The 19,226-nt window shown below is 44.8% G+C and overlaps 2 protein-coding genes across 12 annotated transcripts in view; both read left to right on the top strand.

Annotated features, from left to right (window-relative positions):
- Nucleotides 1–11,897, top strand: part of br (broad-complex core protein) — a 30,886-nt gene extending 18,989 nt beyond the window's left edge. For 7 of the 11 annotated variants that reach the window (XM_018031560.2, XM_026817088.1, XM_026817087.1 and 4 more), the window contains 2 exons: nt 129–188; nt 7,487–8,211. In XM_018031560.2, coding sequence (XP_017887049.1) covers nt 129–188; nt 7,487–8,211 — 785 coding nt within the window. The other 4 variants (XM_026817090.1, XM_026817092.1, XM_026817091.1 and 1 more) reach the window with 4 other exon arrangements.
- A 3,212-nt stretch (nt 11,898–15,109) lies between these two features.
- The window catches only part of LOC108629100 (zinc finger and BTB domain-containing protein 24-like), a 10,695-nt gene continuing 6,578 nt past the window's right edge, over nt 15,110–19,226 (top strand). Inside the window, exon 1 of the mRNA XM_018031486.1 lies at nt 15,110–15,326. Within this exon, the coding sequence (XP_017886975.1) occupies nt 15,110–15,326 (217 nt within the window). The remainder of the gene's footprint in view (nt 15,327–19,226) is intronic.

Raw genomic sequence — 19,226 nt, forward strand, 5'->3', positions numbered from 1 at the left:
TAAGTAATTTATTTCGAAAATTATTGTAGGAAATTTTTTGTCGGCTCTGTCGTAATTGCGAAGTTGCGTACAGGCCGTCGTATTGTTGTCCGCCGCGAGAGAATATTCTTTGCTACGTGTAACGATAGTGAAATTTCCAGGATTGGGCCACGGGTTGCAACCACCGGACTTGGCAGGAACTTCGCAAGGTAAGAATATTCATTATTTAGCTCTGTCCTGTAAGATCGTTAGAATCGACGTTCCAGAATTCGCGAAAATACAATTGGTGATTCTTTTTTATTTTTTTACGACAACCGACATGATCGCTCTGTAAATGAATCGCGTACATTGAATGGTTGGACTCTGGACCTTTGATCTCTATTGATTTTTCAAAGGGCACTTCTATGCTGTTCCATTATTTTTCACCGACAGTCGATACATCGTGGCCGCAATTGTCTGCGGTGTAGCGGTTCGCTCTAATAAAAAGTAACTAAACAGACTTGTGCAGTTATATCAAACACTAACAAATCACGAGTGACAAGAATGAATATACATATCTATATAGTCATTTATATATATATACATATATTTTTTATTTGGTTGCGGTGAAAGAGCACTACTGTCTGCTTGGACGAATTAAAACTTCTTCTAATTGGCATGCGTTAAAAAGATCATTCGATATCATCATCCCTTTGAGTGGTACCATTTACCGAATCGCTTTACATTCGCATCTCATGATGTCATATATTCGTTTCCGCGATTATCAACGAATTCTCGACGTTAGAACGGATTTATCTGCTGACCCATTTCGCGTTCCTCCGTGTCGCGGTCCTTTAGCTTCTTTTCTTCTAAAAGTTCCAGATTCGCGTAGAGAATCCTGGGCTTCGTTCGATCCGCGCGCCTCTATTTATCGTATCTCAAAACGGATGACAGCAAATCTCTTTAAATTGTTTACGATGTTTGTTCTTTGTACGTCGAGGTTGGAACAACGAAAACACATCGCGGAATAGTCGGGGCCGGATCAATATAATTCATAGAGCCCTCGAGAGACGTTCTCCAGTGATTGTGCGGCCGAGAAGTAAAGAACGGACAACAGCAGATACACTCGTTTTTTCTAGTCCACGAATTCGTTGCGCGATCATTTCTAATTGGCACAAAACGATGAAAAGAGAAACATTACTTGTTTGACATCACTGTACAAAGTATCCGCCGCAATCTCTACCGTGTTTAATTAAAAACGAGAAAAATGAATAACTAGAACGAGAAGTCTCCCCTAAGCGACATAGTGAAAGAAAGCAATGAAAAAACAAATCAACACATATACGGAAGAAGTTGAGTAAAGTACTGATGCAGAGACAGATTGTTCTCTTTGTGTGTGTATACCCACACCCAATTGCATTTCTCTAAGAAGCTCGCCAATTTCTAATGTTATTACCGAATTTATTACCGCTTTGAGTTTTCGTAAATCGCGTCAAGCGTCGTTTTATCAACGAGCTATCGTCCATATCATCTATACGTGCCGTGCTCGTATTGTCCGATTTCAGTTTTGTATTAGTGTTGTCGTCCCATTATTGTGATTTGGTAACAGAATATACTGCCGCAATATCGTCGATACCAGAGCATTATGACATTGCTTATAATTTTGCAGTTACCGAATACTACACCTTAAACATGTATATATATATACATGCATAAGTATTTATATCTTTTTTGCATACGTATGTTTACGTATTGCGTACATTCGTGTACATATAGTTACCTAAATTAGTCTACAGATTGTACGTTTCTTTTATTACATACATTTTCCGGTTACATCGTTATTAATATTATTGTTATTGTCAATCGCGAAATGTTTCGTCACGGGACACTTTACAGCCTGCTCGTTACCAATTATGAAAGAGGATGTGATAGGTCGGCCAACTTTTGTCACACTCTTTTATGTTATTCGAGCGACATTTGACCCTGGCGTGTGTAGACCATATGGTAACGTTGTTACGGTATGTACATACATACATGCATACGTATCTCCCAGACTTATTGGTCGATTTCGTTTCACTTGCTCGTACGAGGCTCTCCCTTTGCTGCACGTCACGCTCCTATGCCGTGCATATTCGGGGGTCGCGCAGTACGCACTCCAGGGCGGGGATTAACAGTAAATTCGCTTAATGATAGCAAACGGTTTTAGCAATCTGACTTTTACTGAGGGAGTGCAAGAGCTGATTTGGTTTCTACGCTCGAGACGTTTCCCGCGAGGGTATGCAACAAGATAACATTATTTTTATTTTTAATATTCTGATGCAATGATGAGAAGACTTTAAGGATATAATAATTAAAATCCTATACGGTCCTGAAATTTTTACGAACGCGAGGCGATTTTGCGATTTTTACTATCATTAATATTGCAGAGTTCAACGAGGCGCGCTGAGTAAAAAAAGAGAGTATTCGAAAGAAAAGTTCGCAGACTGTGGAAACATTATTTTCGGACACGCGAATCATCGAGGGGAAATGGAAAAAAAAAGTTTAACAAACGCGTTGTGGCAGTTTCGTTAAGTAAATTCAGGTGCGGCTTCGGCCGCGTTTTCGATTAATATTATATTTGAACGACTGGCTTATACTAGGTTAGTACTGAAAAAGTTATCAGGGGCCGTCGATAAGGCCGCAGATGTTATCCCCGAAATTCAAGGTCCCTCTATCTCCGGCGAACGTGGCCAACTAAACATTGGCCTAACTAAAAATACGACGACCTTGGTACGCCACTCACGTTCTTGCCACGGACTGCGAATCATTAGACACATTAAATTATACGCGGCTGACTCGCGAGAACCGTTCGACCCGCAGCTTAACCGACCGGTCGACGCATGTATATTCTCTCCCTCGACTTCTCTCTCTTCGCTTGTCTTTATTTCCCAAAAATCGTTCTTCCCCACTCTCTTTGTCTTTGTACTTACGCATCGCGATTCTCTTCGTTCCCCGAGACAATAAAACGTACTGACGACCAGGCCAGAGGACGTTGCGGCGTTTCGACGCAAAAATAGACGGGTTGTATGAACGCGCTGTTAAAAACGATGTACCGCACTCGGCAATCTCTCGCACCCGGCAGTGAGAATTTCTCCCATTGAAAATTTTAACCCATTACACACCTTTGTTAATCGATCATTTGCGGTGGAACAGTGCGAATAGCCATGTTTGCTTCTCGCGTTTTTATCGCAGCTAATTGTAAGGCTCGCTCGCTAACCTTGGCTATCTATCGCGTTGTTCGTCTGCAACGAACGATCTTTTTATCCGAACGCATTGCAATGACGCCGATGCGTGATTTTTGGCAAGGTTGCAGGGTCGTCGGTCCCGCGAAACTTTCCATCTCTCTCTCTCTCTCTCTCTCTCTCTCTCTCTCTCCAGTTTTCGTTTTGTTAACGACGACAACAACCTAACACCTATGCGCTCGCCGAGTTAAATTTAAACTTAACCAGAAATCGTGTATAGAATTTAAAAATTTTTTTCTATCGTTTTTTGCTTCTTAACAGAGATAACAATAAAGTTGTTTCATGTCGATTAACGATAGTGCTAATAGTGGCGATTTTATCAGGACTTATCGCGAAGAAAAAGAGCAAAGTCTAAAAGTTTCATAGATCGGACAATTTGAAACGCGTGTTATCATCTCGGTATGTTGATGATAAAGTGAAATTTTATTCCCCGTTCGGCTCGTTCTTTAATCGTCTTTAATTCTTAATGGGCGGTTACGTAAAAAACAAGCTGGTACCAGATAGAAAGTACAACGTACGACCACTTGTCGCGCGATCAGGCTTATAGTAGACCAAGAGCTTCTTTGTTACTCTCTCTTTCTCGCCTCGCCGTTACTTACTCGCTCGGTTAAAGATCTTTTTATTCCGGCAGAAAGCCGGCTGCGAGCATATGGCAGTGTTTCTGTGTTCCTAAGCAGATTCGTTGCCAGGTCGAACATTTTTTTTTCGACTTCGAAACGAAAATTAACTAAAATCCTGCATTACCGTGCCTGCTATATCGCGACGCATTACTTAGGAATGCACGGTTTTGTAGAACGACCGGAGGAAATCGCTTGAAACAATGGAAATTATACGATTGATCACCTTTTGAACTTCGGTCTGCTTTTTCTTTACGCCCCGAAACGGTGAATTTTGGGCGTAAGATTTTAAATTAAAATAATTGCACAGACGGTACGGCCAAAGTTCGTTTTCTAACGTGCGCGATCGTGCTCGATTTTCGACGCGACATTTAACGCGCGCGTTTCTTCGATGAGCGTCGAGGTCGCGCTGTTTATTGAACGTATGGTCAAGAAAAGTTTTGCATAGAGCCGACATACCCGGAGAAAGATGCGTTTATCGCGGTCTAATTTTAAATCTATTCATTCTGCTTGATTCTCTGCGTACTCGCGCGAGCGCGTGTCTACACCCGTGTTCTTCAACGTTTTTCCACGTCATTACAACAAACAGAAGAGAAATTCTTTCCCTGAGATTAGATATTCTTAGACCGTTCGCGAAATTGTTTAAAAAATCCGATGCGTCTCGCTGCTAGTAACGGGACCGTCCCGGTCACGGTCCCGTCACTCCAAAAAACGATTCTCCGTTCTTCCTCTCTCTCACCCTTCTCTCGTTCTCTCTGTTTCACCCTCTTTTTTTTTCATCCTTTATTTCCCCCTCGTTTTCTGCTCTTTTCCGCGAACGCCTGCATCCGCGGTAAAACCTGTTGTAAAACGCAGCCGCATAAAAATAGCGGGTGCCGAGCTCCAGAGTCGAGTACTTTATTCTCTTTCTCTGTCTCTTTGTATCAGAGGACGCGTTGCAGTTCATCGAGCAAATATTTATTTCACGAGACGTTCCCAGTGCCGGACTTACCACGCGCCCGCGTCCGATTAGTGCTTTCTTCTTCTACTCTTTCATCGTATAATTAGTGATTTTTCTTCACTCGATGACTGATCGAATTCCTCGTACGAAGTGGTTCGCTCTGGATTCGGTTTCGGTAACTCGCGGTGTGAATCCGTGCAGGATTTTCGTTTTCCTTTTCCTATACATCATTTATTTCCTCTGTCTACTGAGAATGATCACCGCAGTAGTAGATAGAGGCTCAAGGACAAAGGCGTTCTACGGTCGGGCGTTCAGAGACGCTAGTGGCATAGGAAAGAAATTTGGAATTACGTAATGATTGCTAATGGCCCGCTCGCGAAGCGCGGAATTCATGCTGCCATCTGTCGACGTTGCCGATTTCGACGGTGCGCGAAAGTGTCTACTGCTTTCTTGCTTACGTGACGTCCGCGAGTCTTCCTTGCATACGCGTCTATTTACTCGTTACTTACTCATCTCCCGTCCGTTCTCTCTTTCTCTTTCCCATCTCCGTTCGTCTCTCGGTTCAGTTTCGGTAATCAACGATCCTCGCTCGTTGGCAATTTAACTCTTTCGGGCGTGCGCGCCGCGATGCGGCGCCGCCGCCGCCTCCCAAGGCCAAACGAAAGTTCGCTTCTGAATCAAATTCGACGGAATTTTTTATCTGTAGTATGTATTTATCGGGGACGCCCAGGTCTAGCTGCTTGTTTTCGCCTTGTGCTATTATCGATGATGAACTTGAGGTGACCTCGAAACTGCGTAACAGTGAGAGAGCGTGAGAGCGACAGAGACGAGAGACGTGTCGAGGAACGAGAGAAAAAGTTAGAGGGGAGCTAGTAACAGACGCGGGAGGGGCAGGAGAACCAGAAAGAGAGCGAGAAAGAGGGGGCGTCTACACTTTCGCTCTATATCATTTGCCTTCGTGGATCGCGATTCCTTTTTTTTTTTTTTTTGCAACTTTCCAAAACGGCTGCGATACGCTCCTACCGACGAATTTCTCCGTTCCCTTCATCCGAAAACTGGACACATCTCGAGTGCATCTCTAAGCGTTTCTCTTGGATCGTGCAAATGCGAACGGGTTATGTAAGAGGAGAGATGAAGAAACCGGTTACCGAAGTCGAGGACGAATTTTCACCTGCGCGTTTTCGCGATGAGAATCGAGAATTTCGCGAACCTCAAGTCACGAGGCGTCACAATCTTTGAATACGAGGTCGCAAGATTGTTCGAGGCAAGGTGAAGGTCTGCTTGCTCGCGGTGCTTAATTTATTGAAACGCTTTAGTCTCGAGGTCCGCCGCGAGTCTACAACAGCGCGCGAGCACGTTACCCGTGAAGATATTGCATCTTCTATCTTCTTATCGGTACCGATTAACGTTTCGCACAATGCTGTCATTCGCCGTTATACTGGCAACGTTCGAAACCTCTGCATACCTAATGACTTCTCCTCAATGTCTTTCGGCAAACACAAATTTTCTAAGGTCTCTTATCTTCGGATGTAGAATCTGTTCCCTTCTTGGTGACCTAATACGATCTAACATCCCAGGGAACTTATCGTTTGATCGGAGTGATTTCGCGAAACGCGCAACCGCATCGAATGAGATGAGGTCCGCGGTCGAAGGGAGGGTAGTTCTTCCTGGCGTCCTCCTTACTTCGCAATTCCCCATCTTCCGTCCCCACCACTGTCCACGTAACTCTTTCAAAAGTTCGTAAGACTCGCGTAACCAATCCGGAAGCTACTTAGATTTTTCTCTCCCCGCCGATCCCTCGGCCCTATCCTCCTCCGCCTTTCTCTCACTCCACTTTTACATCCCCTTGGCCCTCCCTTAGTCGTATTACTCTTTCTCTCTGTCTCTCTCTCTCTCTCTCTCTCTCCGAGTTTCGTAGTAGTCGCACGGTGGTAGCGAGCTATCGATCGCCGTGGCTCTCCGCGCTTAGAGTCAACATCAGTCATAATACAGCGCAACGGCATACGGGGGTTATTAAGAATAATACGCATCCTAGGTATATATCCCCTTCCCGGCACCACGGAAAAATGGGGGAAGGAGAGCGTGGTTCGTGGGGGTTCCGTTGCTAGGGTAACCGGCTGGGTAAAATCCCGCAAAGAAGAAGCATCGTCCGTTATGTTCCCTGCTCTTGCTCTTACTCCTGTTACGACCGCTGCTCTCTCGTTGTATCGACATCTCATCTTCGCGGACGTTATACTGGCTTTTATGAGACGACGAATGTACACTCGCCCTACCTTGCTCAGCTCCCCGTGCTAGCCCACCTTTCAACCCTCCTCCTCCTTCTTTTACTCTCTGCTGCTCTGCCTTTCTCTCGCTCCTTCTCCTTTCTCCTTTAATGTCCCGGCCCTCTTCGTCCTCGCGACGCTTACGATTCTCCTCCACGAGACTCTTTAACCGGGGGACGATTAATAGCATCCGTACCCGTTTATGTCGAAAAGCCAGCAGCTTTCTTTTTTTTTTTTTTTCGAATCCTCCTTCATTTTGTCTTGTACTCGTGTGTGTCACGTGCGCGTCCGCCGCCCGCCCCTACGCCGTACCGTGGTCGTGCGAAGCGTTTCCTTCACACACAAAATCGTTGTTGGTAATCACGCCACGCGAACAGATCCCGGTTGACATCTCGATGGACTCAGCCCCCTCCTCTTTGGTTGCAGACCGGGAGGTCGCCGAGGAGGACGGGGGTTGGCAGTCCGCTACCAACGGAGACAGTCAACGACAAACCGGTCAATCGAGCCAAAGTACGGGCGCTAGTCAGTGCGAGGTGGTGCAGGGACACCAGGAGCTGCCCATAATCGATCTCTTAGAGGACATTAACGATCAGATGCAGATCGTGCTCAAATCGGAACCTTTGTCACCGAAGATAGACGAGCTCGAGTCCTGCCTACTCTCTGAGCAGATCGATCTGCAATCGGATCGTGCCAGTGCGGCGAACAATCTTGACGGTGTTCAGGCGCGACAGCAGAACGGTCACAACCACAATGTTAATACCAGGCAACAGCAACAACCGCTGAGGACGCTCTTTAATGATACCGTCCCATTCGCCGATCTACGTTGGTTAACGCAGAACGGCAATGCTCTACCAGCGTCTAAGCATCGTGACTCATCCACCAGGACGTCGCAACACGCCGAGCAAGAACTGAAGCATTCGAACCGCTCGATCAGCGGCACTTACTGTAGCTTTTGTCAGAAGACTTTCTCCCGCGCTTGGTCCCTTCAGAGGCACTTGGCGGACACGCACTTTTACGTGCCGCAGTCATTGTCCTGCGACCAGTGCGGTAGGAGCTACAAGTCCAGGAACAGCCTGGTCAGTCATAAGAGTCAGTATCACGCGAGGAAAGAACGGAAGGAACATGAGGAACATTGCGAGGTCACGTATTGACCCACGGCGCCTACGGTTTAGTGACCGAATTCGCATCCGGGTTTCCATGTTGCCCCGATCTCTCGCGTGTACGACGAGACATATGAGCGAGATAACCAACAGTAGGGAACGTAACCCGTTCAGTTCCATTAGCTGTCACTTTCCGGCATGAGAAAGCAAAGAGATACGGAATCTGCTGTTAGCTAATTTTTTATAATATATCGTTGCGTAGAGAGGAAATAAAGTACCGATTACATCTCATTAATAAAAATTATCCTAGTCGTTCGGTCGTAAGACGAAGTTACCTCGATTCATGCCAAAGAGTGCGCCGGGTTGACCTACGTGTATACATACATACGCATTCATGCTCGAAGATCGCGTAATCGTTTCCTCGCTTCTCGCTAGTCGATGAAGTAACGTTTCGTACCCAAACCGTACACTCCCGTTCCGGAAATGAGTTCCGCCATCTGGACTAGTTCTGTGCCAAGTTCATGGTACCGGATAACGTGTCTTTCCGCGACAAAATCGATACCAGCCTCCTGCGGTACGACTGTGCTCTTCCTCATCAACCCCTGAAAGTGCCAACCAGGGGTAGTTCACCCCGCGTTCATCGCCGACGATAAAGTCAGCTTCGTACCTTCTTTTGGTGGTGTACCTATCGATGGATACGTCGCGGGTACGCGGTACGGATCGAAGTGGAACGCAAATCGCGGAGTGATCCAAATTTTTGTCGACAGAGTTCTTTTCGCTGTCGAAACCGGGTGATGGTATCGCGCGAAGCGAGCTCGATCAAAGACAAATCTATTTATTGGTTTAAAACCCATCTGTTTCTCTAGGTTTGGAAAAAATAATGTTACGCTTCTTCGATGCGGTTTCTATACTCGTTCTTTTTCTGTTAATCGTTACGTTTACCGTTCCGTCCGTCACCCTTCGCGTCTCTGCGCATTTCTCATGTTCGGATCGCATTCTGCCGATCGCAATTGTTCTTTTTCTATACGCTTCGCTGACGTAACAAAGTCGCCAGTCTGGTGCATTACTATTCATAAAAAGAATACGTTTAAATAGTGAAAGATAATTTATTGCTAGTATAGCGTGAATGTTGTTATATAAGACACAAGTGGAACGTAAAATTGTCGCTAGCGTAACGTGGATGTCGTTATAAACGAATTATAGACGATTTAGAAAATAAAAAGAGGTTTCGATGGATTGAAATTATTGTTGTTTCACTGAAATATAATGTCACCAACCCGAGTTGGTCGAGTGGAACTCGACTCCTGATAGGCGATTCTCCTTCCGCGAAGCATACCGTTACGTTGAAATGAAACGAAGACCAATAAAACCGACTGCTCGCTTCATCGCATCATCCCAGTTAGAAACAACTATCACACTTCTTGTATATAGATATACACACACGTATTACGTACGAGATCTACTCTGCTCTGTCTTGCTGTAAATAATATGCATCGACATGGATACCATCTCTGGTGCTCTGAAAACACTAACGTCATCGCTCACGATCGTTCACTGGAATCTTGGAATTGCTTGCACTCTACTATTGTAATGCGCTAAAACAAACATAAAACAATAAAAAAAAAGGGCACAAGGATGAATCAGGAAAAAAAAGGGTACACGTTGCCTTCCGAGTTCGGACAAGAGTCTTCTGCGAATTTGCTGTCAAGCCATTGTCATCGTACTGCTGTTATTATTTGCATTAAGCACTTTGCGTAAATGTATTTTCAGTTACAAGTGAGGCTAAATTAATACATATTCGTTTCAGTCGTCGTGTAGTGTAGAATATTAAATACGATACGGAAGCAGCCGCATGGAGTTGGCAAGACGCGTCGAGTTTGCGAGTAGTCGAGTATTATGAATAGCTGACGAAGTAGAAAATGATGACAATGGTCAGACAGCGCGCGCGCGGAAGGCATTTTCCCTTGGAAAGCACTGGCGTCGCGCCGTGCCGTGTACACGTATAACAAACACAGGAAAAGCTGACAATGTGCGTACGATGAAGATGCTGTGGTAACGCCTGCAAGCATAATTGTACGTGGTTCCAAAGTAACGCAAATAAAAAAAAAAATAAAGACAGTTTGAGCACGGCTTGGTCGGGTGACGGTGCAACGTGTGCGCGAATAATCGAGGAGGGCGCACGAAATTTTCTCTTTCTCTCTCTCTCTCTCTCTCTCAGCTCGGAAAAAAGGTGGTAGATGGTGGTGTAAGAGTGAGAAAAAATAGAAAGTAAAAAAAAAAAACGATGAGAATATCGCGAGAGATGCGCGATATAGAGAGAGGACTCTAAGAGTGAACGCGGGAACGTGGTTTCCTCGTTCCGCGATTTACGCGTCCGACCTACATGCGTCCGAGCTGACGTTCGAGCACACACAAAAACCAAAAGTAACCCCTGTGTCTGGTTCTGCCGCCAGGTCAGTTGGCCGGCAGCGGCGCGTCCGATGAGTTTCGATGCGAGCCTTGCAACAAAATCCTGACCTCCCTAACGCGGTTGAGGCGGCACATACAGAACGTGCACACCAGGCCCAGCAAGGAACCGATCTGTAACATCTGCAAGCGGGTATACTCGAGCCTGAACAGCCTCCGGAACCACAAGAGCATCTATCATCGGCAACACAGCAAGAACGAGCAGCAACGGAAGGAGATGGAACAGATGCGTGAACGGGAGAGAGAGCAGAGAGAACACTCGGACAGAGTTAACTCTCAGCAGCAACAGCAACAGCAGCAGCAACCGCAACAGCAACACCAGGACCAGCAACAGTCGCGACTGGGATAAATTGCAACGATTTTTTGTGCAGGCCGCGATCGATCGTGAACGGTGCCGACTCTTTTTCCACGAGTACGGTGATCACAGTACACCATCGGCCGCGACAATCAACGTTCGATGGTTTACGTACACAAAGACACCCACACACATGCGTCGTGAACGAGTCGTTGAAGAATCTCTTTCCCGTACTGTTCGAATTTACATACGCTACTATGTACTACATCGATTTCACAGACAGTATCGTTCGGTTATTTAAACACGTCCCGTCTCTTTTATTCGAAATAGTTGCGTATTGTATAGGACTGTCGGATCTACGTGTGTTCCTTTGCTCGAAAACGCGGGTCACTAATTCGCATTTAACCCTGAAGAAGGTGGATCTATCACTCTGGAAGAAGTACTGTCTCTGAATTTGGACTGCGGAAAAGATCATGTGATAATAGGCGATACTGTTATTATAGTTTTTCATGTTTCCGTTCGAGCGGACAAATATCGGTTAAAGAAAAAAGAAATTTAAAAAGGTGAAAAAAGAAACGAAGCTAGACCTCGATATAGTTTAATTTTTCTACTAAGGTTACAAAGAGATATATATATATATATATATAGATATATATTATAAATATATGTATATGTTGCGTTGAATGTAAATAAGTAGGTGCTCCCTCCGGCTGAGCAAACCGATTCGGAACGTCAGGATTTATTTTTCGTGACTAAGTACACCCCTTACATAGAACGATCTTAATTAACTGTTCTACTGTGCGAGAGGAAAGAAATACGTTAAGTGCAAACGTTTCCTGTTGATTTTTTTCTTGTATTACTTAGTTTACGAAGGGTGGTTATCGGGAGTGGACGCCGCGGACTTTCGCGGCTGACACGACTTGTTAAAGGAAAATCGCAGTACAAAACACGTGAGAATAAACTATAAGCTAACGTACCTAAGTTAATGATCGCAATGCCCTCCGCTTTATCTTATGTGTAGAACGTTGACGAGGTACTAGACACGCGCGGTCACACGTCATCTTTCATCCCGTGTTTTCTCCCCCCTTTCTCCCCCACTCCAGACCGAGAATGAGAAAAGGAACTGGCCTGGAGAACGCAGCTACGAACGACCTTGTTCGCAATCCTTTTTTACCTTGTCTTCTTTCAAAACATAGAGAAGATCGACGGTGGAGACTTCGCGCGCGCGAAGGGTACCTTAAGGCGCAGCCAAAGGAAAATTACTTAAATACCGTAATCGTTGCGATGGGAAATGGTGCAATGAGCGAATACCGAAAACGCTTTTCCGTTCCTCGGATGCGCGTGTACCAGCGTATAATTTTCGGAAATCGGTTAACGATGCCAGAAATAACGAGGACACGATGCATACCAGCATCGCGTGCAACCGCGTTATCCGCCGCGTAGAACAATTTCATCGAGACAATCAACGTCGATTGCTAAATTAGCGGTCACAATTCGGCACGGCCGATTTCGATTGGTTCGACGGTTGCATCGTTCGCTCTACAATTTACCGTTAATTCTAATTTATTCTACGTTCGAGACGCCACTTTCATCGTCATTTTTTTATATATTTTTTCCGATCGCTGCTGCGAGAATTTGAACCTACAGTTACCTTTCGATACATAGTTATGATCATATTGATGCTAAAATTGAGGTAGCTTTCGTCCTCTTTCATTTAATAGTCGCATATTGTTCCAAGATTTTTTATTGCAAGCGTGAAATATTATCAAGGCGAAGATGAGCGTATCATTCTATGTTACATTCGAAACAGGACAACGTAGAACGCGCGTGCGTATTCCTGTTCCTGTAAATAATAAAGCCTTTCATATATGAATTCATCGATACGAACGTATTTATCCTAGTACTCGCGATCAGAAGTTTATAAATACGTAACGCACGCGCGCGCCTACATATATACCTACCGTACATACTCTGTTTTTCTGTTCTCTTCCCTTTTTTATCTCTGGCATCGTCATCGTCGTCTATTTTATTCTCCTCCCTTTTTTAATTATTCTATTAATCGTTCCTTATCGGGCTTTCGGGGATAGCGTGCATCGCTTATCGTATCCTTGTTTTTTCGTTCTACATTTACTATTCTTAAAATATATTGTCGATATTAGAACTAATCGATGATCGATCGTTTTTATTATTACTGCGTTACGATTATTATTATAATAATAATTATATTGATATTACTCATACAATTTTATCATGATTATTTATATGAAATAAAATGTTTCTTTTTTGTACGCTGAGAGAGAGCAGCCCCTGTTATTTTTCACATATACGATCCGTAATGTATTCTAGTATACCAAATCGGAGAAAGGTGCACGCGGGTAACATCGCGTCGCGTCGGAGTCGTGCCGCGCTCGTTAACCTTCGGTGCAACAATATTATGCAACCTCGGGTAGCTGTTCGCAGTTTCTTTTTGCTGTACAGTAAGCACATACTTACTGTTTGGCCGCGTTACACCTCGTTGCACTGCTTACGCTTCCGGCCGACCCACATACACGTATATATATCCCACCGTACACTGGTACAATACTGTGTGCTGCTACGCGAGCCCCAGACCCCGTGACATGTATATTCGACGCCCGAGGTGCCTCGTGTCCGTTCCCGAGTCAATGGGTGTACGTGTTCACGCTCGAAAGCGCCGAGGGTCAGACCTGTCGCGTGAATGCGCCGTTATGCGCGCCGTCTGTCTGTGTTTCGCCGTTACTTTCCCCTTTCTTTCGCCCCTCGAACGGAAGCTCGTCCGCGATTTCTACCGTGTTCGAGCTTTTGGCCCGAATCCCACGTTACCTGGTATCAAGCGACGTGACGAGTCGTAAAAAATCGGATTGTTCCTTTCACTTTCACCGTAGAACGATACACCGGAGCCTCCGTTACATTTCCTGTGTCGTTCCGTCGCGTTCCGTTTTCACTTCGTCGATTAGATTGCGCACACCGCTATTGAATTAAATAAGATAGGAAAATAAAGTAAAGGAAAGAAAATGGCTATGTTTAATGCAGCGGAGACCTCAGACTCCGTGACGGCTCAGGGCCGCGCAGGGACGTGCACGCGCATCAATGAGATACCGCGCCTCGAGATTCGTAGAGAATCCCGATTTTCCAGTGACGACGATCTGCCCGGTCGTCGCGCCTTCCGTTACCTATGAGTCAATGACAAACCAGAGCCCCGAGCCACCTTTCTCTCTGCGATCGGCACGAGATCACGCAAGAAAAAGGAGTACGAGTAATTTCGAGCGGCCGCGCGATACGTTCCCGTGGCCAGGGATGTTGATCGACCTCCCTTTTGAGAGAACTGCTGCCACCACGGGCAACGGCGGCCCCTCGAACACGAATCTGTATTCCCTTGTCACGTTCTCCAATCATGCAACATCTCGTAACCAACCCTGAACCGTACACATCTTTCCCTTATTACGCTTTCCTCACGCCGACGAATTCCTTGCATTTAGCCTCCCACCATTATTACCAAACGCACACTACCACACACGTAACCACCTTAATCATCTCAATACCCCCGGCCCTGCGCATTTGAAGATTACCATCAGCGTACATTAATCTTGTCCAGTGATATTAATGGCAGTCGTATCTTTGTTCTTGTTTGTTCCCGGTCCCGCTCGCTCGGCTATACGTTCGGCTCTGGTTCGTCATTGTTCTGTGTGTACCTACCCGCTACCTTCACGAACACGGATTTGCGCTGGGGGTCCATCCACACACGTGGCTCTCCGTGTGCCTCCTCCTACGCCACAAATATTGGTTCGTAACGGAAAAATATCTTTTCTCTTTAATTGGGTGTCGATATTTATAACGGACATTGGTGCTTGGTCTCTCTCTATATCACTATAATTATTTTTCTATCTCTCGTTGCTGTTAATTATTTCTATTGTTTCTTTTCTTTGATTCTGTCTATTTCTTTGCCTCGTCTGTTTTTTGCTAAAATCAAAATTTGTCTAATTCTTTCTCATTTCTCGCTGCTTTCTTACTTTTCATTTCCACCTGCCTCTAATGTATCTAACTCTTAAATCGTCTGTTCGTTTAACTTACTTACGTCTCACGGATCTTACTTTGAACTTATTTCCCTGTCCGCGCAAAAAAAAAAAAACGTTGAACAACGATTCAGCCGGGCCACCGGCGATACTCGCGATGAGATTGTCGCAGCATCCGTTGCACGGCAATCTACTGCCGCCCGGCGTGTGCTTTACCTGCGACGTTTGCGGTAAAACCCTTTCCACGAAGCTCACCCTCAAACGGCACAAAGAGCAGCAACACTTTCAGCCCCTGAACAGCGCGGTCTGCGCGCTCTGCCACAAGGTGTTCAGGACGCTAAACAGTCTGAACAATCACAAGAGCATCTACCATCGTAGGCAGAAATAGAGCAGGTTATCGTCGCGTTTGCTCGCATCGTGCCGAGGAACACTGTGAAAAAAAAAAAAGAAACGAGCTTAGTAGAAAAAGAGAGACAGACAGGCAAAAGAAGCGAGGAAAAGAAAAATGGTGTGCCAATGGATGACATAACTCCGTGGGACGAGAATCATCAACTTTTGTCGACAGCATGGCCGCTCGAGGGGATGATTGCGTTGTTCTTCTCAATTTTTCTTTCCTTTCCGTCGATTTTCAGAGTTATCGCGTTAGACGCGCAACCATCGTTGCAATTTGTTATAGTCCGTTTTGTTCGTCGCACGCGACGAGAGACCGTGCGATTATGGAATTGTTGTTAATTGTTAATTATTAATCGGTTGTGCGTGTTTGTTGGTTCGACGATTATACTCTGTTAACGTTTGCGATACATGGGACCAGTTGCATTAACGAGATCTCGCGACGATAGTTTTTAAAAATCGGGTTCGAGAAATTCGGGGAATGGGTGGGATATGGACGAAGCGATAGTAATGTAGTTCGGAAGTCCAAACGGCCGCTACGCGCGTACATGCTGTTCACAACGAGAAACGCGACTCGTTTTGTCGGTGGAATAAGTGCGGGAAGTAGGAACAACGTTCGTAGCGAGGGAAATATCGTGGAAATCAAAAGGAGGATTGGCTTATCGAGAAAACAAAATCAGTGCTTCCAGACGAACATGATGAACGTGGCGATCATTATTCTAATTGTAGTTGAACGTATCGACAAGTTCCGAACGTTGAACCACTACAAATATACCTACGCGTATCTAGAATCTGCGGAACGAGATTTTGTACAGTACGGCGATGCGTATAGCATACAAAACCTCGGAGGTCTGGCCTCTCTTGGTGTATAGCCGGGCTAACGTGTTATCAATTGTAAGGACTGAGCCATTTGCGTATTGAGATTGTCATGAATCGTAGAACGCGGCGATTCTTTTTGGTGTCGGTGTCGAGAACGTGGAGCTTAAGGGACTTTCTGACTGTGGCCTGACCGTTGCTTCACGATCGTGCATTCGCATCGACGAACTACCCTCATCGTACGTTCGGGTTCACCGTTGCGTTCTCCCTAGCCAATTTTACATTTTCTATTTCGTGAAATCTGGGAAAGTGAATGGGGAACGACGGCGCGTGGTAGGACAAAAATTTAGGGTAAATCGCATAGTTATTTTCATCTACTTTTATACCGCGTGTCTCTCCGGATCTTTCTACGACTCTTGTGCACATAAGACTCTCGAATCACTCGAGAGGGCACTCGAAGGGCCGATCGCACGACTGACAGAGGGTTTCGCGATTGAGGACGATGCTTGGACGTGCGTTGACGGTGACGGGGAAGATACGATTACTTCGAACCATCGTCGATTAGTCGAATGAACACGAATCGTCCGGTTTCGCGCGAGTGGACACCTCTATATCGATACACGGCTTAATCGCAGGCTATATAATAGTTAGATTTACGTATTGCAACTGAGAGTAGAACGGGAGAGAGCGAAAGAAAAAAAGAAGAAAAAAAAAAATACTTCCAGGTGTCGGAGACACCATCGTCCAACTTAACTTTTAGGCGGAAACGTCCGAAACGTTTCGACAAGACTGTAAAACGAAATATTGATTAACCAAGACTTGAGAATTTTTAATTGTTTCGATGTTGGGACTGCAGAGGAAGCGAATAATTACGGGGACCGGGGGGAGGGTTTAAGTGCACGTGAGCGAATCACGTAGGGGTTGGGGTACCTCTGTCGCGGATCGATAACGATCGCATGGTAATACGGCTGTAAAAAGTAAATAAGAGTAACGAAACATAAAATTACGTAGCAGAGTCAGGGTATCCGTAGTGGAGGGAAGAGAACTGTGCCCGGTTTCCTCCGAGACGGACTCGTTCTCGTTCCGCGACGAGCGATATGAGAAAGGCGATATACATACATACATTGATATAATATAATATATACATACATATATACATATATATATATATATATATATATTTTATCTTAATATATTCATTCCATGTTAAAATGCTTTAGAGGGATACCTTGCACACAGACACATATTCATTTAAATGGTGTATACCGGACTTTACGTAAAGTACCTTATCTTTTATTAAATGTTAGGTAATTATTTTTTACAATTACTGCGTAGGAACGATTACAGTTGCATCTCTGTTACATTTATTATGCCCTCATTATCGCAGTCGTTAGTATCGAACGATTATTTCTTTTCCTTTTCTACGTTGTTACTCGTTACCACCTCAAACGTCACTCATTTTCTTTTTCTTCTTCTTCTTTATCAGTTTTCATTTCGTCCCGTTTGTTCCTTCTGAATCGCGTGATCATCCCGCAGTTCACTGAACAAAATTTTTCGCGCCGTTCTCGAAAGTCTGACTTTTCTATACTATGCTCAAAAATGAAGGGCGAGAGAATGAAAAATGGGAGAGAAAAGCGCTCGCGGCCTTGGCACGTTGATTTGGCACGCAATTGATATTTTGCCACCTCTCCGATCCGTCGTGCCTACGTCGTCTATACTTTTCTACCGTATACGTTTCGCAGTTTTCTTTTATCCGTTCCACGTTATCGCGACGAGACGTGTATCAATGAACAGGGGGAGGGCGCTGACGACATCGTTTCGATGTAATAGAACGGTTTCGTAGTAGTAGAAGTCGCGTGATAAGTTAAGTTCTCCAGACTACTTCGGTTCATCTTCGGGCGGTTGAAAGGGGTAAAGAAATGAAAAAAAGACGAAACACGGTCCACTAACATTGACAGGTTACTTATATACTAAACGATAATAGCCATGTATACATATAACCAACTAAATAGCATATACCTATATTTTAGTAGAACTTTGATAAGCCGTCTCGCGAGGTCTTCCTGACGATAGCGACGTCGTCCACTTCTGATATCATCCTCACCTCTTCTTTTTCAAAGTTTTCAAGAAAAATTTCCAGGCCAGGAGAAACTAACAAACGAGCGCAGTGCTGACTTTTTAAATTACTACACCGTCTGAAACGATCGGACGCGCGTCAGGAAGGATTCGAGAGTCCTTGGACGATATACATATAGACAGACTAGGGTCCCGCCGTACGTCGGCATTTGTAGATCGGACGCAAAAGTAATTCGCACAGCATACATAGACACATACGAACATATTTTACAGCGTACCGTTCATTCTTTGCGAAGTTGCGCAAACAGTGAGGCTGAGGCTCGGCCTGACACACATAAATCACAGATACATACCTACCGACAAATACAAACACACAGGCTATACTTACCGCGATTGATACATGTTAACACGAATACACACTTGTACATCGTTAGATAGGCTATGATAATTTAAATTAGGTTATATTCCGTTAAGTGGTCCGCGTCGCCCGTATTTTCGAAGCGGTTTTCGCCATTTCCGTTTCTGTTTCGCGGTTAAATTAGGACCAGGGGAGGTGAAAACGTGGAGCTGTTCTAGCAAATTTTTCGTTATCGTTCGAGAATACGTTCGACGCCGAGCATTTTTCTTAAGGCAAATAAAAAGGAATAGGGGAAAGATTAAAAAAAAGGAACGATGTTAGATAAAATGTGGTGTTTTCTTTGTTCGGCTGGACATGAGGAAATGAGGAAGAACGAAGCTTTAAATTACGAGAGTAACGAGAACACGATTTTATAGTAGTCAGTACTCGAGAAAGAACTGATTATTGATAATATTTAAACTAGTAGATTTATTCAAAGAAATTGGTTTGTGACTACTGTAAAGAAAAAGAACAAACAAAAATGGCCAAATATAATTGCGGAATATATATTCGCCCTCCGATCCGCGGTCGGCGTTATATTACGAGAATAATAAATTATTAATGAAATTATAATATAAATTGAACGAATATTTAA

Source organism: Ceratina calcarata, unplaced genomic scaffold, assembly GCF_001652005.2.
Source record: "Ceratina calcarata isolate Rehan_Ccalc_2016 unplaced genomic scaffold, ASM165200v1 scaffold554.2, whole genome shotgun sequence".
Classification (NCBI taxonomy): domain Eukaryota; kingdom Metazoa; phylum Arthropoda; class Insecta; order Hymenoptera; family Apidae; genus Ceratina; species Ceratina calcarata.